This window comes from Cryptomeria japonica, chromosome 5 (genome assembly GCF_030272615.1).
Source record: "Cryptomeria japonica chromosome 5, Sugi_1.0, whole genome shotgun sequence".
NCBI classification, from domain to species: domain Eukaryota; kingdom Viridiplantae; phylum Streptophyta; class Pinopsida; order Cupressales; family Cupressaceae; genus Cryptomeria; species Cryptomeria japonica.
The window spans coordinates 186,041,582-186,068,147 of NC_081409.1; the positions used below are offsets into that span (position 1 = coordinate 186,041,582).

The 26,566-nt window shown below is 36.3% G+C and overlaps 1 protein-coding gene across 6 annotated transcripts in view; it reads left to right on the plus strand.

Moving 5' to 3' along the window:
• The first annotated feature begins 1,424 nt into the window (after positions 1 to 1,424).
• Positions 1,425 to 26,566, plus strand: part of LOC131060891 (cell cycle checkpoint protein RAD17) — a 206,462-nt gene continuing 181,320 nt past the window's right edge. For 2 of the 6 annotated variants that reach the window (XM_059221314.1, XM_059221315.1), the window contains exon 1: positions 1,427 to 1,633. Coding sequence is in view for 4 of the 6 variants with exons in the window: in XM_059221313.1 (XP_059077296.1) it covers positions 17,628 to 17,828 (201 nt within the window). In the remaining 2 variants the exon portion in view is untranslated. Of the gene's footprint in view, positions 1,634 to 1,653; positions 1,675 to 17,074; positions 17,135 to 17,430; positions 17,829 to 26,566 lie in introns of those variants that run through there. The other 4 variants (XM_059221311.1, XM_059221313.1, XM_057994325.2 and 1 more) reach the window with 4 other exon arrangements.

Genomic DNA, 26,566 nt, shown 5'->3' on the forward strand with positions numbered 1-26,566 from the left:
GTATATTCTTTAAGATGGTAGCTCCCCGCGATCTCTTTGCAGAAATACTTATGGAATTTGCCTTGTTAATATTTATTGAGTTTATGCTCTCCGATGGGTAATCACTCTTACATTATGTTTCTGGAGATTTTTTGAGACTAATATTTTGAGTTGTGTATCCTAACAGGGTGACCATCTAGGCAGGTATGATATATTGTATAAGTTGACTTGTCCGGTTTTCCTTTTCCTAACATTCTGGTGAGAGATTTTCTCAAGATTTTGTGCAACATAGGGAGCAGAGCATGCGTAACCCTATGTTTCAGGAATAGCAAGAACTGTCGCCCACAAATGGCAGCATCACCCCAAGAAATAAGCAATCTGCTGCTCAACTTTACACAGAGGATTTCTACAAACAATCTTCATTATTTTGGACAAGTTCCCTTTGTGATCTTGTATCTCCATTTTGTATCCCATTCTTAATTTTTTCTGATCCTTGAGGGATCTGGGCTAGACCGGAGGTTTTCTTCCCTCCATTCTTTCCTACCAGTGCCCACACCGAATGGAGGTGTAAATGTAATTCTATCTATTTTTTAAAAATTAATAAAATTCTTTGGCCTCGACCTTTTATTGATAAAAAAAAAAAGTCACTTAACTCTTCTTCTCATGACCTTTGATTTTTTATGAAGGCTTCTCTTGTTGACGTTAACATAGTTGCCCCACTCCATCCAAATCAAAATTATTTGTCACTCAGTCTTGAGGTTGTTTTAGGCTCAATTGAGACAATAATAAAAGCTCTTGAAGGCAATGAAGTTTATTACAAGGAAACAATATGCGGATGGACAAAAATAAAAAGGACAAAGGCCCCCATTTTGAATTCCAAGCACCACATGATTTTAAGATCAAGAAAGAAAGAGTAGAATTTGATTCTTGTGCACACCTAACTTTAGATTGATGCAATTTTTTTTATTGTTTTGATTTTGAATTATATAGATGGGAGTGGACTCCAAGTCCACAATTTGCCTAAAAAAAGAAAAAAAAGAAAAAAGAAAAAAATTAATTAGACAAAAGAAGCATACTATATCAAAGAGTTTAATCCCATCCAAGACCATGACAAGGAACCTACACAAGAACATAAATGAAATGGAAGAAAAAACATCGATGACTCAATTAAAGTCTCTCCCATTATTTTAGATGTAACACTATATATAATTAGAATGTATATTTTGGAATAAAGAAATTGTAAAAATAAAATAACATGCATCATTAGATATATAATTTATAATAATATTTGTATCAAATACAAAGACAATAAAAAAAAAAAATCAACCTAACTATTTATTAATCCACAATTAAAAATCCATAAAAACAGAAATTTTATAAAATTAACTTGGTCCACTAAACTATTTCGTTTCATGGATGCTATTAAAATGCTTTCATTTTATGCCCACCATGTACCGTGCGTAAAAACTTTACCCACAACGGTCGACTATTCTGTAAGAAACGATTAACAGCTTAAAACGGAGAATTTTATTGAACAAATGGGCGGTATAATATGAACACCAAACCCTTCAACTTCGCTTTTTCCAAGTTAAACGTCAAAAACGGGTAGAACAGCGTAGCTGCTGCAGTCTAACATGATGTGATTTTCGCCCAGGTTTTCATTCTTTTCATATTTTCCTCAAAGAATTCTGCACTGTAAGAATCATTAGGTTATTTAAAAGATAAAAATGTCTACATTCATTTTGTATTGCTGAATTCTATGTTTATTTGTTTTCGCATATACTGGTGTCCAGAATACTTGCTTTTCTCTGCAATGCAAGCTTGCAATTCAGTTTAGATGCTGTAATGTGGCTTTGTACATCTTTTAAACGCCCTTTTAATTTGCTGATAATGATTCTACAACTCAGTTTTTGCTTTTTGCTTGATTTTATTAATTCAAAGAAGTATCATAACTTCAATTTGCATTATCTGACATGCATTCTGCCTATGTTGGGAAAATCCACGTGCACTTTATTTGCATTTTCTGTCCGGTAGTTTTCTGTGAGGGCAATGGGCGATTCTCTTGTAATTATAAATTCCCAGCAAAATGCTAAGATGAGGCACTTGCATTTTTTTTTGTTATATTATAATGATTTAAGCTTGCTTGACATAGAATGTATCACTATGGGATTTGATCTTGCAGCAATTCTATTGAAGATGCTATTCCACACCAATACACCAAATCACGGTTTTGGATAAACAACATTAATTTTGGGGAATTTTTGGAATTCATGAATTTTGAGTCTCTTTACGAGTCAAATGATACAAGTTCTGATGACGCGGAGACGTTCTATAAATCTCTATTGGATTATGGCACTTGAACTCAATGCTAATAGCCAAGGAATGAGAAATTCCATAGAGGTTGAGAAAATGACTCAATATACAGGATTAGGATACTTAGGTGGTAAAGACTCAAGCAAGGAAGTTCGAAACAGCCGAAGAAAGGCAATCTTGCAAAAAACAAGGTGCCCGAACTTTCTTCCCTCATATAAGATAATGAAGAATTGAAGTTTCCAAGTAATAAACAGGTTTCTAATGAAGAGGAAGGTAGCATTGCGACATGTCAAAGGGTCAAATTAAGTTCCCAAAAGGAGTACATCAGCTCCATGAAGGAGTAAAAAGCAACATAACTACTCCATAACTACAAGAGTAAATGTGAAGTAACTTCAAAGAGAGCTTACCCTTACAATCATGGTAAAAGCATCACCTAAAAGAAGAAAATAGCCCGAGAGAGAAGGCATAGCAAGGCCATTATTCAAACTTCTGTACGCAAGCATGAGGGCAGACCAAGAAGTTATTTTAGAAAGAAACATGATAGTATACCTATCCTGATCCATGCTCATCTTGTGGAATGAGTATCCAGTGTCCCAAGCTCGTCAAAAGGGAGCAGTCCTTGTCACTCTTGCAAATGGGTAATGATAAGAAGTCTTTTTAAGATTCTTGGATAGATTATTTACAAGTGGGTGATTCTTAGAAGTCATTCTTAGATTCTTGTATTATGGTATATGTAGAGCAATTGATATGCATTCATATGAGTGCAATGCTCACATTGAGTAGCACTTTAGAAGAACCTTCAAAATTGTTTTATGATATCATTTGGTGATTGAAACCCAGAGGGAACCAACTCCATTTATATGAGCACATAGGAAGTATTTCACTATTCAAGGGTGAATATGGAATAGGAATCAAGTTCTTTTGGAAAGAATAAGTGTGGAAAGCCCAAGTCATCACAAGATTTCAGCCTAAAACACTGTGCAATGGTTTGAGTTAACATCACAAAGGTGTTTTTCATTTTTTTTAATTCCTCTATGCAAGTTCAATTAGAATTGAAATGAAATCATTGTTATAGCATGCCTATGGGCATCACAATGATCATGACACGAAAGTACAGGTTTGATCTCAATATCAAAGTTGTAATAGTGTCCATTTTGGGCATCATAGGGATATAATGGGTCAATTTTAGTTAGTGTGTAGCATTTTGAGTTGTATACACATATGCCATGGTTGCAACATGTTTTTCAGAATAATTTTTCATCATAAACTCTGTATTAAGCACATCAAGGTGCATCTACAAGTACATTCACGAGCTTAGAGTTTGTTTGATGGTGAGAGAAAAGTGATATGATATTTGATTATTAATAGAAAGATGAGAGAGCAGTCATGATGCATAGCACTCCACAAGAAAACTGTTGATCTGATGGGTGCAAAGTTGGCACACTCGTGACCTTAATTGGAAGGATTTCAATATGCAAAATTACATTTGTTGTTGATACAAAATTTGAAACCCAAGATAGGAATCACCTTCACATTTTCGAGTGTTTCTTCACTTTTTGTAAGCATATGAGTAACAAGAAAGATGCTAAAGAAAGCATCTCCTATGGGAGAGCATCAGGCTAGTGTATGGTCATGTGAGTAACAAGATGCTAGAGAAAGGGTCTTCATCTTCTAAGGGAGACTATAACTCTAGAATATAAGTAGTAAGTATGTTGCAGCGGATGAGTCTAAGATGATTATCTAAGGTGAAGGAAAGGGCACACAGTGTACAAGATAAGACCTCAAGCAAAATCCATGGCGTTGATGAGTGCAAGAGGAAGACCAAGACACCAAAAGAGTTATTTGGCCAACATAAGGAGCCACGGGATTCCAAATTCATTCTAATTTTGCAAAGTTATAGCTTGGATTAGCAGACTCCAAGAGACTAAACATTTTTCATTCCATGAGAATTGAATGAAGAAAATTTATCCCATTGGCGAAGATATAAGGTAGATCTGTATCTTTTCATTCTAGAGCTTTTTTCAGACCAAAATCTTTGGATTGGAGAAGTGTGATTTGAATTGGATCTAGAGAAGTTAAGTTCAGCTTACTAAGTTGCTAGTCTCATTTGTTAGTCAAAATGACTATGCAACTTGAAATTATTTCAAATGCTCCCAATATGATGATTATCAACAAGAACAAAGTATATAAATTATGTACATTGGTCTACAGAGGTTGCAAATGGTTCCAAGGTGTTTTAAATCTATGTTACCAGATCGGCCCAATATGAATTTTTTGACTGGCTGCATTTGTCTGGCTTGGTCTGGATTTTTCAATTCCCATAGGAATTAGAGGCATATTTTTGAATATTCTGAATTTCCAATTTTTTTGGCCTCCCAAGCAGAATCGAAAATTTGAACTTGGTAACTATAATTTGAACAACTCAAATTCAAACACAGTTGAAGTAGATTCCTATGAAATAGAGCTTAAATTAGAGATCAGTTTTGTTAGGGACAAAACTGCTAGAAGCAGCAGGGTGCCAGTGGCAAGTATGCATCTGTTGTGGGGGTTTCACTTTCGAATCTCATGCTGGTTTCAAATGTGTCATGATGGTGTCCCCCTGATATATGTGTTGATTTTACCCTTGTTAGATAGGCAAGAAGTGTGATAGTTGCAAATGGTGTCTTTTCATGTCCTTTGCCAGTACTCTTTGTTTGAGTCTTTCGTGAGAGTTTTTTATATATACACCAGTTAGAGGCCATTATAACTCAATTCATGATATACATTGTCATCCTTTCACGAGTTCAACTCCTTTCTTGAGTATTCAAAGGAGATAGCATGCTAGTGTCATACAAAGTGCATGGAAGCAAGTTGCATAGCATTACAATTGCTGGGATACTGCGATATGCAAAGAAACTATTGACAAGAGTAGGCAAGACCTTACTCTTCTGGATTTTTTTTTTAAATTGGTTTTCCTCATGGTAAGTCTTTATGTCCATCTCACTTTCTTGTGTATATTGATTCATTTTCTTGCTTATTCCTGTTCCATATGCACACTTCATTATCTTCTACTGAAGTAAATATAACAATGATATGTTTAACTGATTGAAAGCATCTTGTTCATAACAGAAAATAGAAGTGGCTTTTAATCTCTCATAAGTTCTAGAATCACTCTTTGTTGTATTGTTGTTCCTGTGGACTAGATGATTGTCACATGTTGGCAGCAGCTTAGAAGAAGTAAGAAATACTTAATAAATGTAGGCATGCATATGAGCTTGTGCACAGTTGCATGACGGATATATGATGTAGATGGAGGCCATATAGCTGCAGAAAACATTTTTTTTGCAGCCTCAGATTGTTGTTCCGATATCATGGAACTTGTGAGCAACACATAAGCAAAAATATTTCCAAATAGGCGAATTGTGCATTGGAATATCTAGACTGGTATGGTGAAAAATAAATTGAATGAATGATTCAATAATCGGATGATTACATTGAACGATATACACCCATATATATAGAGGTTACAAGACGATGTTCTATAATTAGAACCTAACGTTAAAGTAAAAGATTAAAGAGCTAAAAGCTAAATTAAGCTTAAAAGCTAATTAACTAAAAAGAAAAAGCTAAATGCTAAATAAAGCTTAAAAGCTAATTAATTAAAAAGAAAAAGCTAAATGCTAAATAAAGCTTAAAAGCTAATTAACTAAAAAGCTAAATGACCATTAAACAAGGAACTAAATATAGGTGACTAAAATATAATTAAATATTCTAATACCCTCCTTTAATGGTCATGCTATCTATCACACCAAGCTGCCCTCTAAATTTGAGAAACTTTGCCGGGCTCAAGGACTTGGTGAGGATATTTGCAGTCTGATCTTCTGTAGGAATGTACTGCAGTATCTCTAATCCATCTTCAACATGCTGGCGGATGAAATGACAATGAAGCTCCACATGCTTTGTCCGCTCATGGAAGACTGGATTTTTGGCTAATTTTAGAACCCCTTGATTATCACAAAACAAGGGAGTAGGTCTTGGTTGAGACATTTGCATGTCTGCAAGCATCCTACGTAGCCAAATTGCCTCACATGCTGCCTTAACAGTTCCCCGATACTCTGCTTCGGTCGAGGAAAGAGCTATTGCCTGTTGCTTCTTGCTGGTCCATGTGACTGCACCTGTACCCAAGCTGAAAACATACCCAGAAGTTGACTTTCTGTCATCAACACAAACTGCCCAATCTGAGTCTATAAAACCAACCAGCCTAGGATCTTTGCTTTTGCTGTAAAGAATGCCAAAATCAAGAGTGCCCTTCACATATTTAAGCACACGCTTCGCTGCAACCCAATGTTCAACTTTTGGGGCTGACATGAAGCAAGAAATATAGCCCACAGCATAACTGATGTCAGGTCTAGTGGCAGTGAGATAGATGAGCCTGCCCACTAGTTGCTTGAATGAAGACTCATCCACTACAGGTGAATCTGATTTGGTTGATAATTTGAGCCCTATCTCCATAGGTGTAGATGCAAGTTTACAATCTTGCATTCGAAACTTATCTAGTAGGCTCTTGGCATACTTTGACTGAGAAATGAATATGTGGTTATCAGTCTGCCAAACCTCTACACCGAGACAATAATGGAGAAGTCCCAAATCTGTCATATCAAAATGTTGACACAAATTCTGTTTGACCTGCATGATCAGATGTGCTGCATTGCCAGTAATGATGAGATCATCAACATAGACTACTAGAAATAGAATATCATCACTAGTATGTTTGACATACAAATTGGGATCTGAAGGACTCCTCTGAAAGCCTTGATCAATCAAGTACTTATCAATTTTGATGTACCGTGCACGAGGAGCCTGTTTGAGGCCATAGAGTGCTTTGACTAGTCTACATACCTGGTGTTCCTTACCGGCAACCTTGAAACCTGGAGGCTGCGTCATGTAGACTTCTTCCTGCAAATCACCATTGAGAAAGGCACTCTTGATGTCCATTTGATGGACTTTCCATCCAAATTGAGTTGAGAGAGTGAGGACAAGCCTAATGGTACTCATCTTGGCTGTGGGAGCAAATGTCTCTTCATAGTCGATGCCCTCCTTCTGTGAAAACCCTTTTGCCACCAACCGAGCCTTGTACTTATCAAGACTTCCATCAGCTTTATACTTGACTTTAAATAGCCATTTGCAGCCAATGGGCTTCTTTCCTGGAGGAAGATCAAACAATACCCAAGTGTTGTTTTTCAGAAGACTATGTTGCTCCACTGCCATAGCCTTTTCCCATTCAGGTACACCTTTAGCCTCTGTATATGTTTGAGGCTCATAAATACTGTGAATGTTGGCCATAAGAGCAAAATTAACTGTGTGTTGTTGGCTCTTACCTCTAACGGATCTACCCTCAATGAGCTCATCATCATGAAGATCACCAATGGTCTTGGCCCACCACTTAGGCCGGAGAGTAGAAGTACCAACATCTGCTGCAAGATGAAGAGTGCTTGGAATAGTTGGAGCAAGCTCCTCTAGATGTGGATCGAGAAGATCTTGAGGAAAGTCAGGGGGTGCAATGTCATGCTTGGGAGACCCCACAACTTCAGAGTCAACTAAATCCCTCCCATCAAGTGGAGCTAAGGGACAATGAACACCCATACTTACAGCCTTTGGAGGGTGATCCTCAGTGCTCAAATCAGGAGAGGAAGGCTGAAAAGGCCCTCCTTCTTCATCAAATACTACATCTCGACTGAATATGAGGTGATTAGTGTCTATATCAATCGGCCGATATGCCTTGTGGTTGTCACTGTAGCCGATGAACATCAATTTCTGACTCTTTGGATCCAGTTTGGTGCGCGTGGCATTTGGAATCCAAACATAAGCTGTAGAGCCAAAAACTTTCAAATGACTGATTTTGGGCTTCCTGCCAGACCAAGCTTCGTCTGGAGTCATCTTCTTAATGGCCTTTGTGGGAGACCGGTTCGAAGGTAGATTGCAGTGAAGATCGCTTCCGCCCAAAAGTGTTTTGGAACATTTCTATGCTCCAACATAGACCGAGCCATCTCAGTGACTGTACGGTTCCTGCGCTCAACAACACCGTTCTGCTGTGGGGTGCATGATCCTCAATACCAACTGCAATTGTTGTGTGAGTCTCCCTATCAACAATGTTGCACTTGTGCAACCTGAAGACGACATCCAGTTGTGGTGAATGTTGCATAATTTGATTGACTGACAGTAGATTGAGCTTCATACTAGGTACAAAGTATACATTGAGGAATATTAAATCCCTCCCACCAGATGAAATCTGAACGTTGCCCTTGCCGACAACAGTATACTCTTCACCTCCACCAAAGATCACTGAATCAGTGAAAGGCATGTACTTTGTAAACCAATCCCGACGATGTGTGAAATGTCGAGAGGCTACAGAGTCAATGTACCAAGCTGATGATTGAACATCATCAGAGGAGGTTTGGGCCATGAACGCATAGAAGGCAGATTCCTTCTGATCAGGATGCGTGGCAGAATTGGCTTTCTGCTTGGACCCTCCCTGTTTGGATTGCTGGGATGCTATCAATTTCCGACAATCTTTCACCAAATGGCCATATATATGACAGTAGGAATACTGTAAGCTCTTCTTTTTGGAAGACTGCTGAGGTTGACCTTGACCTTGTCCTTTCTGCTGGAAGGACAAAGCTTTACCCTTGTACTTATGCAAAGCTGAGGTTGTGAAAGCCTGTACAGTGGATGAACTAGCGTTGCTTCCAAACTGCTGCTTCCATCGATCCTGTTGGAGCAGCTTGTTGCAAAGATCAGGAAACTTCAAATCAACACTAGTAGAGGAGATATTCAGCGTATCAATGAAATGCTCATAGGATCTGGGAAGGCTTTTCAGCGTGATCACTATCATATCCTCTTCCACCATGGTTTGGCCTATAGCTTCTAACTGATCACGGATGTCCTTGATCTTCGTAAGATGTGCCTGGATAGATGACTTCTCATCCATCATGATAGAAAACAACATTTTCTTCAGAAAGAAAGCTCGGCTCTTGTCGGACATTTCATGAAGATCCTTCAAAAGATCCCAGATCTCTTTTGCTGTTTTACTTGAAGGCACCTGTGGGAGTTGATCATCTATGACGGAGAGTTTGATAAGCATGACAACCTCTCGATTCTTCACATCATGTTTGTCTTGATCATCACCTGCTGTAGGACGAGATTCCTTGCCCAAAACAAGCTGATCAAGGCAATTATACTCAAAGATGGTAAGCATACGCTATTTCCAGGTGTTGTAGTTGCGGCCGTTGAACTTCTGACTGTGTTCCAACATGATGTTAGTTAATGATGCCATCATGGAAATCGAGGTTGATCGAGGTCAACTAAGTGAAAGCAAGAGACAGAAGAATCTGATTTAAAAAAAAATCAGAATAGAAATAGCTGCTGAAAAAACTGAAACCCTATAGGAGAATTCTGGCACGAATTCCAAGGCATGAATTTCGAGGTTTGGAAGAAACCCAAAATTAAAATTTTCTGCACTTAAAACAGCATAAATGGTGCCAAAAAAACAGCAAAAATCCCAACGTCCACAGAAATAGCAGAAATTGTGAACTGTTTTTAAATTCCAAGGTGAATTTGCAAAATCCGCAATTCCTAATGGAATAGGTAACAAAGTCACTTTGGCACCTACTGCTACCAAATCGCCGCCTCCCCAGGTTAAGCTGGTGCTTGCTATTGCATCAGGAGCTGTCAAACTGGGTGCTAAAGCATGAGTGTTTTGTACCCATTGAGCAAAGATAGGTTGTAATTGTATAGTAGTATCTGAAAACATATCTTTAGGACGTCCTAAAGCACTCATAGTATCATTATGAATATATAGACCAAAAATATGGAAACCTAAGAAAATACATGCCTAGTTGAGGTGTGATATGATTGCATCACGATGTCTCAGAACACGGTCTAAAAGATTGTTGTATTGAGTAGTCGGATCATAGTCTCTTACCATAAAAATAGCTGCATGTGCAGCAGCGCCAACTATGAGAAATCCACCAATCCACATATGGTGCGTGAACAGAGACAGTTGGGTACCATAGTCAGTAGCTAGATATGGATAGGGAGGCATAGAATACATATGGTGAGCTACGACAATACTTAAAGACCCTAACATGGCTAGGTTAAGAGCTAATTGAGCATGCCATGAAGTAGTTAAGATCTCGTATAGACCTTTATGTCCTTCCCCTATAAATGGACCTTTATGAGCTTCCAAAATATCCTTGAGGTTATGACCAATAACCCAATTGGATGCCATAATCGACATAACTAATCATGTTGTTCAAGTTTCACGTTGCTTTCTACCACATGCTTTTAGACTAATTTTTATGATAAGATAGATCTCTGTTCTGATACAAAATGGATATGTAATTATGAATAGTCATTAACTCAATTTCTATAATACATTTTGAATTTATATATGTATATATTCATTGCTCTAGTGAGCTAGGTATTCAACGCTTCTTTAGCTGCGTACATTACTTCGACAGTAATGGTTTCAATCCCCTTTTGTTGTGCAAATTTCTCAGTATTTCTTTCTACCTTTTCTCTGGCAAAACGAGGAATTTTACTTAATTCTAGTCAACTTTCAGGATTCCAAATTAGGCCTATATCCGTAGACAATGATTTGGATATTATTTCTTTAGTATCATGACCACCAAAAATATCTAGAAGATGGTCCTCCATACCCAGAGCAAATGAGTTATAAACTAGATCAACTATTTGATTAGTACCTTCGTAACCTAGAAAGGGTCAGTATCCCAAGGGAAAGTTTTGTATATGAACTGGTGCAGAAATAACTCCACAAGGAATATCAAGATGTTTACCAATATGACGTTCCATTCGAGTACCAAATATTGCAGATGGTTCCATGTGAGTGATCATATCTCCTACCTCAGCATGATCATTTGTGATCAGTATTGGTACGGAAAATGAGGCACCCAAAAAAATCTGAGACCAACCCAGAAAAGCTCTCGAAAAACCCACCAAGAATTTGAAAACAGAATGTAGATCCGATGGCTCAAAAATCGAGGCACAGAAAATGATGCACCCAGAAAAATTTGACGACGACCCAATTGAGGTCTCTAAAAACCCACCAAGAATCTGCAACCAAAATAAAATTTCGACTTGAATTGAAGGGTCAAAACCCTAGTCGAAAATTGCAGAAACACTAGGAAAATTTTCAACCTGCAAAAAAGAAACTGCCCAAGAAGAGAAAAAAATCTGCTTTTTAAAAAAAAAACAGTTTAAAAAAAAAATCTCTTCAATAAAAACTTTGAAAAATTTTAATAACAAAATTTTTTGAAAATTTTAATTTCCATGCTCTGATACCATGAAAAATAAATTGAATGAATGATTCAATAATCGGATGATTACATTGAACAATATACACGCGTATATATAGAGGTTACAAGACGATGTTCTATAATTAGAACACAACGTTAAAGTAAAAGATTAAAGAGCTAAAAGCTAAATTAAGCTTAAAAGCTAATTAACTAAAAAGAAAAAGCTAAATGCTAAATAAAGCTTAAAAGCTAATTAACTAAAAAGCTAAATGAAAATTAAACAAGGAACTAAATATAGATGACTAAAATATAATTAAATATTCTAATATATGGATCATTATTGATGATTATGCCATCCAATCTTTGATGCCACAAATAGTTTTGTAATTTTTCTTTCATGACCATTTCTCCAGATGCATTGAATTTATATGTGTCACTTTCTTTCACTGCTGGGGCAATAATTTTGCAATAATTTTCCTTGCCTCAGATGAGATACATAAGCCCTAAATTTAATTTCTAGTTGATGTTTTGTCATTTTATCTTCTTAATTCCAAATTTGAGTTAGCCTTGGTCCATTATATCATCTGAATCCATGCAAGAAAGCATTACGCAATGTCCCTACATCCACGTGTTTTTTAATTCTGTTGCTTTCACAACATAAAATCATTCAATTCTTCAAAGAAAATAGTCTTTGTTTTATATTTCGTATTCAATTATTTGGTTAACTTGTTCAATGTGATTAAGACTAGCTCTTTATAGTCTACTTTTTCACCTGATTGCAAATTTCGTCTCTGACCTCCTTCAGTATTTTTTGGTGTTTTAACACAAATCCACTCTCACCAATCTTAAAATATCTCATTTTTCTGTGATGTAAGACCTTGGATCCATTGGAGGTCTAGTACATGAGTTCAAAAGTTTTCCAGGTGTTTGCATCTTGTATGGTGCACACTGCACATTATATATTCTACAACTGTCAGTCTAATTATCATAGGGTTTTGTGATTCTTATTATTAGAAGGCTCTTTTAGCAGTACATTTGGTGGCTTTTGTTCTAAGTTATATCCTATCAGCTACATGGAGACTCTGTAACTTCCGATATGCAAGGATTGTTTTCATATGTCAGCTTTGCTGGTTGCATGTCTTGCCATTTTGGTTGTATGAGTCTGCAACGCAGTGTTTAAGTCCTGACTATTTTCTTAGGGAACATCTAGCATTCAATGGCCCTCCTATTTGTTCAAGTCCAGTTATAAATTCTATTTGGAGAGAATTATCTGACATGGATTGCCATTCAGATTTCACAGGGTAAATAACAAACTTTTCGTGCCTAAAAGTATTTTATAAACAACCCCTATGATCTCTGTCCATCCCATATTTTGACAACCTGTAAACTATTGAAAACTTGGGGAAAAATAGTTAAGAATTCTGAAATGTGCGCAAGGCCTTAAAATGGTCTGGCCCCCTATGGACGTGAAATAAAAACCTTCAAATTTTTCGATAGCCTTTCGATATATTTTTAGAATCTTAGACCCTTTGAAACCAGCTTAGCCCCCTGTTATTTTAAACCCTTCACAGCTTCAATACAAATTACACTCATACTTTTGAAAATCATGTGAGGCACTTAATGTAGTGAAAATATTTTATTTACCCTCCTACTTTTAAAAAATAAAATAAAATTGAGCCATTTAATGTAGTGGGAGAATTAATCTTATCAACACAATTCCCAAATTAAAAGTTGTGAGTTTATAGGAAATTCAACTTCTTTTCTTCAAAATTGCTAGACTGATGATTTGGGCCTCCTGTGAGCCCTTTCTCTTTCAATACTTAATAGAATCAAGTTTGTTGGCATCAATACAATTATCAGATTCTTGGTTTCGAGTTGATATACTTCTGAAACTCCTGTAATACATACGGTTACTATTATACTCTTTATTTTTAATGTATTCAAGCCAAGCAAACATTATCACAATGATTTATTTATGCTACAACTTCTTACAAGTTCTTTCATAGGCTGCATCCTATTAGAATAATATCTTTAGTTATTTATTTAATGGTCAATATTGTATCTTATTGTAAATATTAGGTGTTTCTAATTTTGCTTCAGTTATCAATTGTTTCATAATGGAAACATTGATCTTGTAATCTATAAATGATCGTTTGATCATTCATTTAATTCATTCATTATTTTTACAAATTGCCTGTGTAATACATCCATGAGGATATGGTCTTTTTTGTATGTTGAATGAAGGCTAGTTAACTTGTGAGGAACTTGTATTTTGCCTTGTTAGCATATATATTTACATTCTTCTGTAATTTATCCTTCACCTTATTCTCACTGCTTTTCAAATTCGTACAGCTATGAGGCGTTATGATATATATGTATGAACACCAGAATTGTTTCTCATTTCTCGAGTAATAACATCTCACTAGCATGAACATAACATTCTCCATTGCCAGTCTTTTCATCTTAACTGACTTGAATCAGTCTTCACAATTATGGCGAGTACCAGATATTATGTCTGAAAGGTGTAAGAGTTGGAAATTTGAAAGTGATAAGAGTGTTTTGGCCGTTGGGCATTTGAATAAACTTAAGCAGATGTAATTTGCAAAGTGTTCCACCAGTTCTCTAGACATAGTCACATAAGTAATGACCTTATTTATGATTCCACCAGCTCTTTATAAATTTTTGCTTGCCAATCCCTCTTTAATAGGAGGTTCATGTTCCACACAAGAATAAATATTCATGTTTCAAATAGTGTTCCCCAGAATTTAGTTGATTAATGATTATGGCAGCTTTAGTCATGCTTATTGCTAGTGTCATCTTCATTCATAAGCTATATATGTCAATTCTAGGATACAGTGGCTTCGATGACAAATTGTAGCATTTGTAAGTTTCTTTAGCCACAAGTTATAACAGGTTCTTGTGAAATTCAATGACCTGTTGAGAAGGAAAATGACGAAGGCAGTAATGTAGTGTTCAGTCATGGTAAAAACCAACTTGAGCAAGTATATCCATGAATTTCTGTTAGGGTGCAATAGCTTTTATTTGAGCACAGTTATTGAATAGTCTAACGCTCCTTTTTGAAATGAGATATAATAATAAATTAAAATCAAAAAAATAATATAATTAAAATTTAATTAATTTTAATGAATGCTCAAAAGTCATAAAATGAAGAGTTGTGACTCTCTCAAACATGAGATATAAAAGGGAGATGATTTGAGAAGGACATCTATAAATCAGCAATGTGGAATGAAGGTAATCAATTTGGAAATGAATTATCATTCTCAAAGGCAGCCATGAAGGGTGGTGACTACTTAAAGAAATGTGTATAAAGGGCAAATAAATTCTCCAAGCAAAGAAGGATGATTGAAGGAAGAATCACCAATTTAGGAATTTATCATCAAATATCAATTCCTTCAGCTATATATAAAATCAGAAATATTCAAGAATCAATTCATAAAATCATCTCATCAATCATCAAGTCAATCACTCAATTAATCATGCTAACATCGATCATTCAAATATCAATCATTCCACAACAATCAATCAATCAGACAGTTATACAAACCTCAATCATTCAAATATCAATTATTCAACAATAATCAACCAATCAAACAATTATACAAACATCAATTTTTCACATATCAATCATTCAAACATCAGACATACATGCTTCAATTTGTTCAAGCAACATTTAAGCATCCACTCATCCTTCGAGAAATGCCAATAAAGAGAGATCAAGCAATCAACAGTAATCTAGAGATATGAATTTTGAATACTATTTAGTACTTGCAAACTGGACAGGATCTAGGCACATGGGGTGGGCTAAGGTTTGGAAGGACAAGGTCGTTTTTTATCCTTTGGCAAGCTAGAGATAGGGTCCTTGGTATTGTCACCAGACAGGGTTTGGGTTCCTAGGGTGAGCTAGGATTTGGAGGGATGGGGTCTTTTCTACCTTTGACAAACTAGGGACGGGGAATTCGCAATTTGATCGATTGAGTATTGTGCTATGATTTATTGATCTGCGTATTGTTGATCTTTGGCAAGACAGTTTGAAGGTGAATTATTGCAGAAAATCAAGATAAGTTATGTTTAAAGAATTTTTTGTAGAATTATAAATTGAATATCATAATAAAATTTCATCATTTTCGATAAATATAATGCAGTTCTCATCTTGAGTTGGAATTATTGTTTTAGGGAAAAATTCAGGAATATCCCAAAAAGGGACATTACAAATAGACTGATATTTCTTTGACTAAAGTTTAGATGCTATCTTTTGAAGTACAAAGGATTGAAAATGGAGTAACCAAAAACTGAGCAGAGCGAAAAAGCTCAGTCCTATCATTGATAATACAGGTCTTCCATTCATTATTTCATAGTGTGCGCAAGTGATTCTTTTGGAAAACATTGAAGTGAGTTTCTTTAATGATGATGAAAAAAGAGAATTGAATCTCTTTTTTAGTCTTTAGGTATTCATTGTTTGCACTTTTGGAATCCCCAAGTCTATGGGCATGGTGGGAACTTGTTAGGATCTTGAATTATATGATTTATATAAATAGACCAGTGGAAATCCCTGACACAATTAAACTTTTCTTTTGGAGACAGCTTTATAAACTACACGTTCCCCTTATTTGGAACAAGTTTGCAAGTTTTTGGTGTTTGGATTATTTGTAAAATCTAAATGCACGTTAGTAATTACAGTTGTCATTGCAGCAAGGAAAGATGTATTGATGGACATTACGATCAAATAGTGGTATAAACTATAAACTACCTCTACTTTTTCTGATGAAAATTTAATCAATGCTTTCACGGTTCATAAAATAATGCCAAACTTTTGGTAAAAAACTGTATAGAAATATTTTGAATTAATGAATCATGTTGTTTTCCTAAAATTTGTTGCATTTAGTTTTGTTCTTTTTATACTCTAAATTTTGTCTGCCTTTGGAGAAGCAATCTTGTATGTATATTCAATCATGCAGTGAATGCGACACTTTGCATGAGAAATTGTTTTAATAACTGGAACTTTTGGATGATTCATGTGATACATGATGATGGCCCTAATTTCATCGAAAATATAATGTGAACAAGCAAAGTACTGAGGTCTGCTTGAAGCCTTGAAACCAGACATAGTAGAAAATCTGATAACATACAAAAAAGAACTGGGTGATCAAGAAAATGATGGTTAGTTCCACAGATGAAGAAACAATTCTTAGCCTTAGCCAAAAAATCGTGTTTAAGCTTGAACTGTCTATTAAAATTAACTTTTAACAAAATGCATGGAAGCCCACATACAGTCTGAAATGGTGTTACTGAATGGAACTGAAAGATCAAGTACATCTGAATTTTGGGTTTTGGACATTCAAAATTGCTGGATGAGTATTTATAAAGAAAAATAATACAAGTAATAAATTATATGGAATGTTAGAGTAATCTATCTGTGTACTAGAAATTGCATACCATGACTGTAACTGTTGAATATTGTATTATTGCAGGTCCATGGTCTGAATTCTGTTCTTTACTTGGTTGTGTTTTCTTGATGTACATATCTATAGGTGTGTGATAATCCACGACACTAATGATAGCTTGAAATATGCATAAGATTTTTATGTTTTTAAATGATATTTTTGCCAACGTATGCAAATAAATATGCTTGTTTGATTTTCTGACTTTTTAAATCTATTGCAACCATGTAAGGAGGCTAAAGCTCATTATTTAATATTTAATCATTCAAATAAAAATGCTGTTAGTTTATTGGATATTGGGTGTTGGTATGCATTTTTAAGATTGCCTGTATGATATAAAGTGACATGATGGAAAATTCTCAACAATTTACTATTGTGACATACAGGCCTAGGTTCAGACAGTGACAGATTGTGAACTACAGAATAGTCCTTTCTTTGGACCATAGAAATAACACCTGATATGAGGTGAATGAACGCTAAGTTTTTCAGTTGTTTAATTTGCTTTTTGGTACATTTGTTGTCTTCCGATGTATTGCTGGTGGGAAATCATTACATAAAAGCATTTCAAATCCTATGGACTTGAATGATGGGGAAGAGGCCCCGTCAGCTGGTTGTAATTTCTGACTCCGATGAAGAAGATTACAATCATAATGCACACTCTTCAAAATCTACTGTGCATGATTCAAAATTTGGAGTCCATGGTGAACGCAAGAAGCTAAAGAATGACAAGAGATCTTCTCGATGTACCATTAGGTTACAAAAGGAAAATCTTTTTCAAAATGAGGTAACAACTCTTTCATATTGATGCAGTTGTCCTATTTAATTGGAATTTGAAGTACAGATTATATCATGTTCTATTTTATGATTGATTGTTTCAGGCTGCATTCCCATTCAATTTTGTTTTGTTCTCCTAGAATTGGTTTTATAATCCTTGATCATAAAAATACTTTTAAAATCTGAGTATTCCCTTGATAATGGTTGCTGATGGGAAACCACTTGCATAATACAAGTTTGTGTGAGTTTTTACATTGAATTTGCTAGTTATTGATTTTGCATTGTAAATAATGGAGAGAAAAATGTCATGTTGTTTCTGGTTATTTTTTTCTTGCAACTCCAGCCGTCTGGTCACGTATTTGGGTTGGCTGCTCTTTCTCTTCAAATTGCATTGTGTTTCATTCTATTCCATTTACCAGGTTAACATCATTGCAGCTTTGCATTGTTATAGTATTAAACTTATTTGGCAACATTTTAAGGTCATTTGAGGTCCTTTCATTGTATTATGTTAGAGTTTAGTCTATTCAATATCAATGCATTTATCGATGCTTTGGTTGCTAATAAATGCTAAATTAGATTAGTGTGCAAAGAAATACTGAAATAGATCAATTGCTAACTGTTTGAAAGAAATGTTTGTGCAATTTATCTTGTCCAAACATTAGGAAAGTGAAATTTTATTTGCATGTGACATATTAGACTTGGAAAATCTTTAAAAATCATGTATCAGAATTTAGAAGACTTGCTTAATTTAAGGTTTCAATACAAAGTTTAATGTTTTTAATCGATTATGAGTACTTTCTTCTACCTTTCCATAATTTATGCTTCATTTCATTGAGCTTGGCTAAGGTTTTCTATCTGTGAACTCTTTGCCACTTCCGCTCTATTTCTTTCTGTGATAGTGTCTTGTGTTTTCTGGGATTGTTTCCTGTAACTGTATAGAAAAGGGATTGAACTCCTTGTTGAAGCAAATAGTTTTGGTTTCTATATATAATGTTGGAGTGGACAAGGAAGGGAGATCTAAAATTATGGTTAACACACAGAAGTGCATTTTGCAGAAGGGGTTTCTTTGTAGACACCATTTCTGACAAAGAAGATAAAAAATCTGATATTCAGATTTGGACTCTGGTTTTGGGGCCTTGTGGTATTTACCTAAATAAGTAGAATCCAAATATTGATCCCTTGGAAGAAGCACCTTCAATAACTCCAGGCATGGGTGAGACTAGATTACACTCCTTCCTTTGCGTCTGTGGCATGGAGCAGTGTTCAAGGCAATGGGCAACACCATAGTAACCTATAAAATATGGGCAGAACTAAAAGAGAGGAATTAGTCATGAAAGGCTTGCTGGAAGCAGCAAATCTGAGGCTAAATTATGTAGTCTTTATTCAAAAGTTAGAATTTGAACAAATCTTCTTCAAGTGCAGTCTTTACCAAGAGCATGGACATCTTCAGAGGGACTGCCCATAAAAGAAGAATGGACATAAATCGCAAGAAGTTGAAATTGAGGAGGTCCACAAAAGAAATAATAGAAATACCCCATAAATCGCAAGAAGTTGAAATTGAGGAGGTCCACAAAAGAAATAATAGAAATACCCCTTAACTATTATGAAAAGTAATGTCGGAGAATGATTATCAAGATGTTCGATATTCAATATTCATTATTAACAAAGGAGCGAAATACTCCTTAAATAAGAGATTACAAAAGATTTATCTGATAAGGATAAGATTGACTACTAAAAAAAGCAGAAGCGACTAAGAGACTAAGGAATCTACCTAAAGCATAGAAGGTAGAAACGCTGAAGTGAGGCCCAAGTGAGTATGAAATTGTATGAGGATACAATTTACGACATGGCAGAATGTAATCCTTGATAGATCCTATTTTGCACAATTTTGCTAATTGGCTAATGTAATTCTTTGCCACGCTATCACAATAGTGTGATTGTAATTCATTAGTAAAATTTGACTAATTGACATTGGAAATTTCTTTTGAGGGAAAGCCAATTGTATGAAATGAAATGCTTTGGTTCTAGATATAAGGAAGCCACTATCACGTTTTTCCCATTTGGGATTTGATGTATGTAAAAAATTCTCCATTTGATTTATCTAAGTTAGTGGATCCTTGCCATCAAACTTGGACATTTTGAGTCTAAGCATTTGGATTTGGATTGGTTGGATGGATGATCTACCTTGATTGCTTGGAACATTTGGTTGTGAGCTTGATTTATTCTTGATATAATTGTTGATATTGACAATATATTATTAATGCTAGATATATCTCTGATGCAGGAGCATCCCCGGTCTATGAGCAATCTTGCATCGACCAAAAAATATTTGTTTTTAGTTTTTGCTCTTGTTTAGTTGTGTTGCAGTTTCTGTGTTCCTGTCAGTATGTTCTGGTAGCTATTTCTTTTTCGTGTGGATCGGATTTTGAGTTTCCAAGCTTTTTCCTGATCATCATTCTGAATTTCCAGTTCATTTGGATTCTTTTCCGGTGAGTTATTGCTTCTGGTTTGGCTGTTCTTGGTTTCCAGAGCAGTATGTGAGCTTAATGGCTAGTTGGTGATTTCTTCTGGTGCAGAACTATTTCTTGGCTTGCGGATCTATTTGACGCCTTGCTCAATGTTCTTCAACCCTTGGCCGACCTTCCTTTGTGGTCTGCACTTAATGTTTGTTCTTGGCGGATGAGATCTTTGCATTTTGGGGCCGACCTATTTTACACGTTTCATTTTCCTTTCTTGGTAAATGTAATCTTTTGTGGCTGACCTAGATATGTTCCGGATGGTATTTATATTGTTGTATGTAACCCTTTGAAGGCAGTTCGAAGAAGAGGATGATCTAAATTCTAGAATTGTAATTCGGATGCCTCTTAAAGGTCTGGATGGATTGTAATCTGGCATGTAGTCTGTAACTGGGCATGTTAGCCTGTATGTAACTGGATGATTACCAGATGATCTACAATGAATATATGATGATGTGGATATCTGATTTTGCATTTTCTCTATGTGTTGTTGCTTCCGTTGTGTTACTCTTGCTGCATGATCTGGTCTCTTCTCTTTGAGGACCCACTAGACCATGGCTGCACCAAGTGGTATCAGAGCTGGTTGCGAACCTTGAGGCATTCCTTTGGATGAACAAATCACCGATTTGAGGCAGACTGCTTGTGTGTTCAATAGATCGTTGACAGAGAGGCAATTGGAACCTTGTAGTTGGATCGCTGAGTTGAGGTAGTTGCACCAAAGCAAAGGAGGAGATGTCGCCAAGAAGGATGAATCCTAGGAGGGTAGAGTAGATGATGGAGGATTTCAAGAATGAGATGAGGAATGAGATCCGCAATGCATTGGCTAGTTTGCAGAGGAATCCGGAATCAGAGGATGAATATGAAGAGGCAGGAGAAGAGCTTGAGGTCGAAGAAGCTGAAGGACTAGAAAATGAGGGTGAAGAGAGATTTCTTAGAGTAGTAGCGCAAGTGAGTAAAGTTCATAAAGTTGAGGTATCGAACTTTTCGGGTTCGTTGAATCCAGAAGACTTGATAGACTGGATTGGAGAGTTGGAGGACTACTTCAAGTTTGAGGATGTTAAGGACCCGCAACGAGTCTGGTTAGCACAAACTAAGTTGAAAGGGCATGCTGCTTTATGGTGGAAAGAGTTGCAGAGAGATAGAGTGGAGAACAGTGAGACAAAAATCACCCGATGGAGGTAGATGGTCGCAAGATTGAAGGCTAAATTTATTTCTGGAGACTATGAGTTGGAGCTGTTCAAAAGGTTGTAGAACTTGAAGTAGAAAGACCTGAGTGTGAAGGATTATAGCGAGGAATTCTACAAGTTGATGATTAGATCTGGACATAGAGAGATGGATAGAGAGAAGGTGGCTAGGTACATAAATGGACTTGCATTTAACACTCAAGATGAGATGAGTATGCTGAAGATTTCCACAGTTGAAGAGGCTTACCAATATGCTTTGAAGGCTGAGGAGAAAGTGAAAAGAAGACAACAAAATAACCCTAGAGGAAAGGAGTGGTATAAAGGGCAGATGAGTGGCAGTATAGAGAAGCAGAATGTTGAAGAAGAACCAAACACTAAGTGGAGTAAAGAACCGGATCAAAAGACACAGAGAAAAGGGAGTGGCAGTAGCAACAGGGAGTTCTTGGGTAAATGTTTTTACTATGGAGAAACCAGACATAGATCTTTTGAGTGCAAGCAAGGGATAGCAAGAAATTGTGTGGCATATGAGGATCATGAAGTTAGAGTTATTGATGAGAATGTGTTGGAACCGGAGCAGGGAGAATCCCTTATGTTTAGAAGAGTCTTGATGGAGCAGAGCAATGAAGATACTGGACCTACTCAAAGGAAGAATCTTTTTTCGGATTGTGTGTAAATCAAGTGGTAAGTGTTGTAAGGTTATTGTAGATAGTGGAAGTACTGATAATTTGGTATCCGAGGAGATGGTAGAGAAGCTTGGTTTGAAAAGGCTTAAGCACTCTTGTCCTTACAAGGTAAGTTGGTTACAAGATGATCAGAAGATAGAAGTAAAAGAGCAGTGTTTGGTGAATTTTAATATTGGACCTTTTAGGGATGAGGTCTTATGTGATATTTTGTCTATGAGTGCTTGTCATGTTTTGTTGGGAAGGCCTCGGCAGTTTGATAGAGTAGCTATTTATGATTGTAGAAGAAACCTAATCACCATAGAGAAGGATGGGTAGAAGTTCACATTGGCTTCTTTGAGGGAGAAGGATAAGGAAGTGAGGAATTTGAGTCTAGGGAGAAGTTGCAGTGTTGAGAAGCAGGTTGCAGAGGGTACATCGGATGGTGGCATGGATTTGCAGAAGGATCTAGTAGGTAAGTTTGATAGTGAGAAGGAACCAGATGGTAGTAAGGTTATGGTGGCAGACCAAATGAAATCTTGTGGCAGAAATAAATCAGAGTTGTAGAAGAAAGAGAGCATAGGTCAGAGACAGTGTCTAGGGCTGAAGCGAGGAAAGAGAAATAAAGAGAATCAGGAGTTAGGAAATCTGGTTGAGGTTTGCAGACAAAGAAGATGTTTGGATCAGAAATGAGCATAGAGTCTATATTTCGAATCCTTTTCGATGTTCATGAGTTGCCTCTCATGGAACATCTCTTTCTACCTGGGGTGTCTGATGCAGGAGCATCCTCGGTCTATGAGCAATCTTGCATCAACCAAAAATATATTTGTTTTTAGTTTTTGTTCTTGTTCAGTTGTGTTGTAGTTTCTGTGTTCTTGTCAGTATGTTCCGGTAGTTGTTTCTTTTTCGTTGTGGATCAGATTTTCGGTTTCTAGGCTTGTTCTTGATCATCATTCCAGATTTCTAGTTCATTTCGATTCTTTTCCGGTGAGTTATTGCTTTTGGTTTGGCTATTCTTGGTTTTCAGAGTAGTTTGTGAGCTTAACGGCTAGTTGGTGATTTCTTTTCGTGCGGAATGATTTCTTGGCTTGCGGATCTATTTGACGCCTTGCTCGATTTTCTTAAGCCCTTGGCCAACCTTCCTTTGTGGTCCGCACTTCATGTTTGTTTTTGGCAGATGAGATTTTTGCGTGTTGGGGCTGACCTATTTTACACGTTTCATTTTCCTTTCTTGGTAAATGTAATCTTTTGTGGCCGACTTGGATATGTTCCGGATGGTATTTATATTGTTGTATGTGACCCTTTGAAGGTAGTTCAAAGAAGAGGATGATCTAGATTATGGAATTGTAGTTCGGATACCTCTTAGAGGTCCGAATGGATTGTAATCTGGCATGTAGTCTGCAACTGGGCATGTTAGCTTGTATGTAATCGGATGATTATCGGATGATCTACAATGAATATATGATGATGTGGATATCTGATTTTGCATTTTCTCTGTGTTGTTGTTGCTTCCATTGTGTTACTCTTGTTGCATGATCTGGTCTCTTCTCTTTGAGGACCCACTAGACCATGACTGCACCAATCTCCTTGCATGACAGCTAGTTTTCCGTGTGAGTCTTGTATATCATTTTCAATCTTGTCCATTGTTTCATCTAATGTGGAGGGAATTTTAATTGAGGCCCCATTTGATCTAGACTCCAATCTTCTTTGTTAGAACTCTCTCTAGGTGTGTAGAAATTCTTGCCTCTACCTCTAGATTGTGGTCTTATCATGCTAAGGCGTTATGGTGCAATTTTTTTTTGTTGACTGAACTTTGATTGGGTGCTTTAGTTTATTTTAAGCATAAAATTAAAATTTTAAAGTGCACACCGTTAATTATTTTTTGCAGCCTATAGAGTGAATTTATGAAAAACCCTACAATTGTAGGATTTTAAACAACTCTAAATGACTTCAAGTTAAGACTCTAGGTGGATTGATGTGCCCTTTTCACACTCTAGATTTCAGAAAAAAATTCGGATTTTGCAGCCCTATGGGTGAATTTGGTGGAAATCCTAATTTCATAATAACTCTTGTAAATCTTTGCCAACTTACCTTAAATTGGGATTGTTGTAGTTTCAATTTGTCGTTGATCCACCCTCCAAATTATTAGAAAAGAATACCAAATTTAGAGAGATATGTACTTCACAATTCGATCTCTTGAATTGAAAAAAGTCCACCTTGTTTCTTGCCTTACATCATGCTCTAATACCACTTGCAATTAAATAACTTACACAAAAGAAGAATGTTATAGAAAATATGCTACAAGTATGCAAGTATAGTAAGCCACTCTAAGACTTATGCCTTGGATGCCATTTAAGTTGACTTAAAATACATATATAAGATCACATGCAATAGACTAGAGAGTTTGTTGTTCATTGAAAACCCCTGAGCTTTTTCAAGAGATTGCAAAGAATGTGAGTGCATGACTGTGGCAATGAAAATTAAACTTCTCTCTTCCAGAATGGCAAGTTGGGTGGTTTTATTCAATGTGCATTTAGAGGTGTTTCCTTTGGAAATAGTGGGAAGGTAATGCTCCAACAGCCACGGAAACCACAAATTCTTGTAGGACACTAGCATGTTGTGTGGACATTTCTGCTTAGCACTCCCGTTTGGAGAATTTGGACTCAAAAAGCCAAAATTAATTGCTAAACAAATGACATTTGTCGTAAGCATTTTAAGATAAATAATTTTTATGTCATGAACTAAAAGAGGTCATTGTGTAGTGTGAAATTGCAAGGCAATGCAATGCAATGTACGACACTACACTTTCTATTGTACACTAGACTTTCTATTTGTCATTCAAAATCATGACCTTTAATGCACCAAAAAGTTGTATTTGACTTGAAATATACGAAGCCCTTGGTCCAAATGAATTCTTATTCAATGCAAACTTTCACCAAGACTTCTAATAATTTATCAAAGACGATCTGATTTCAATTGTGGAAGAATGGAGAATGCACTAACAACTACATGGAGGGATACATTCTTTTTTCTTGGCGTTGGTCCCAAATGCAGCTCAAGCCATTGAAGTTGAAAGGTATAGATCAATTTCATAATGTGATACTTGTTTCAAACATCACCAAAATTATAGCCAAAAGAATGGAAAACATAGTCAAATATCAAATCTCAAAAGAACAAATTGGTTTTTACCGCAACATGCATATTGTTGAAGGTATCGTCCTAACACAAGAGACTATTCATTCCAATAGATAAGGTGGTCATGGCCATAAAATTAGACATGCCATAGAGCACTTTTATAAGTTTAGATTTGGAATATTTTCATCCAATAGCTAAAATCTTGCATTAATTTCCCTTGGATAGTGAAATGGAACTAAGCTCATAACATCACTGATATCAAGAACTAGAAAACAAAACTCTAATACTAATGAAAGGAAAGTAACAGTTCCTACTTTATTCCCATAAGAGAAGTAGTGCAAAAAGGTTAGAGATCTAAATCTTTTCAACAAAGAAAACACATGGCACAAGATATATCCTTGGAAATTCTTATGGGAAAAAACCCAGCCTTCAAAGCACACTCAATAACAGAACATTTACAATACATTTGCAAAATTCTAGTGATTTATGAGTATTACATGGAGAGAGACCTATGAATACTAGCTTCATGGAGTCCTGTTGTGACCTTTTCACACATCGCCCCATTGCTAACGGGGACCCCCTCTTTGCTGGCTTTCTGCGTTGTTAGGTTAGGGTTTTGGCTGCTTAGTGGGCAATTTTGCGTTTCCTGTGCTCGAGTCTCGGAGTTTTGATCATGCCTAGTGTCGTTGAGGGTTTTTGAAGTTATAGGATCAAGTTGTAAAACGTTGATATTTTAATGATCCTAAGTTTTGTCTAAGTGTTTGACCTTTCGAGCATTAACGTGTTTTTAAACACGCGCATCAGTGATTTTAAAGTGCCAAAGTATTCACAGACCTTTTGGAGTTGTTTTCTCGCTCCTAAGGTATTATTTAAGTTGGTTTCGCACTTTATTCCAATATTTTCCTAGCATTTTGCTCATATTTTTGGAAAATTTGCCTAAGTCCAGTCTAAATTTAATGTTTTAAAGTGATTTTGAGTGGTTAAAATGATAAAATCCTAAGGGAAAGTCATATTCCAAGGGTTAAAGGGTCAAAATCCATGCTAGAGGCGTTTTTCCCCTCACATCCCAGACTACCCAACCCATTCCCCCACTCAAAATTCATATTACACATGGGTTTCCCCTGGAATCCATACTGGCTACTATTTTCCCCCACTGTTTATCCATACCCAAGTCGAATTTCCCCTGGAAGTGCTAAAATTTGGCTAAGTGTCAGGATTTATCTAGATTGCCATCGATTTTCCACCAGGAGTGCA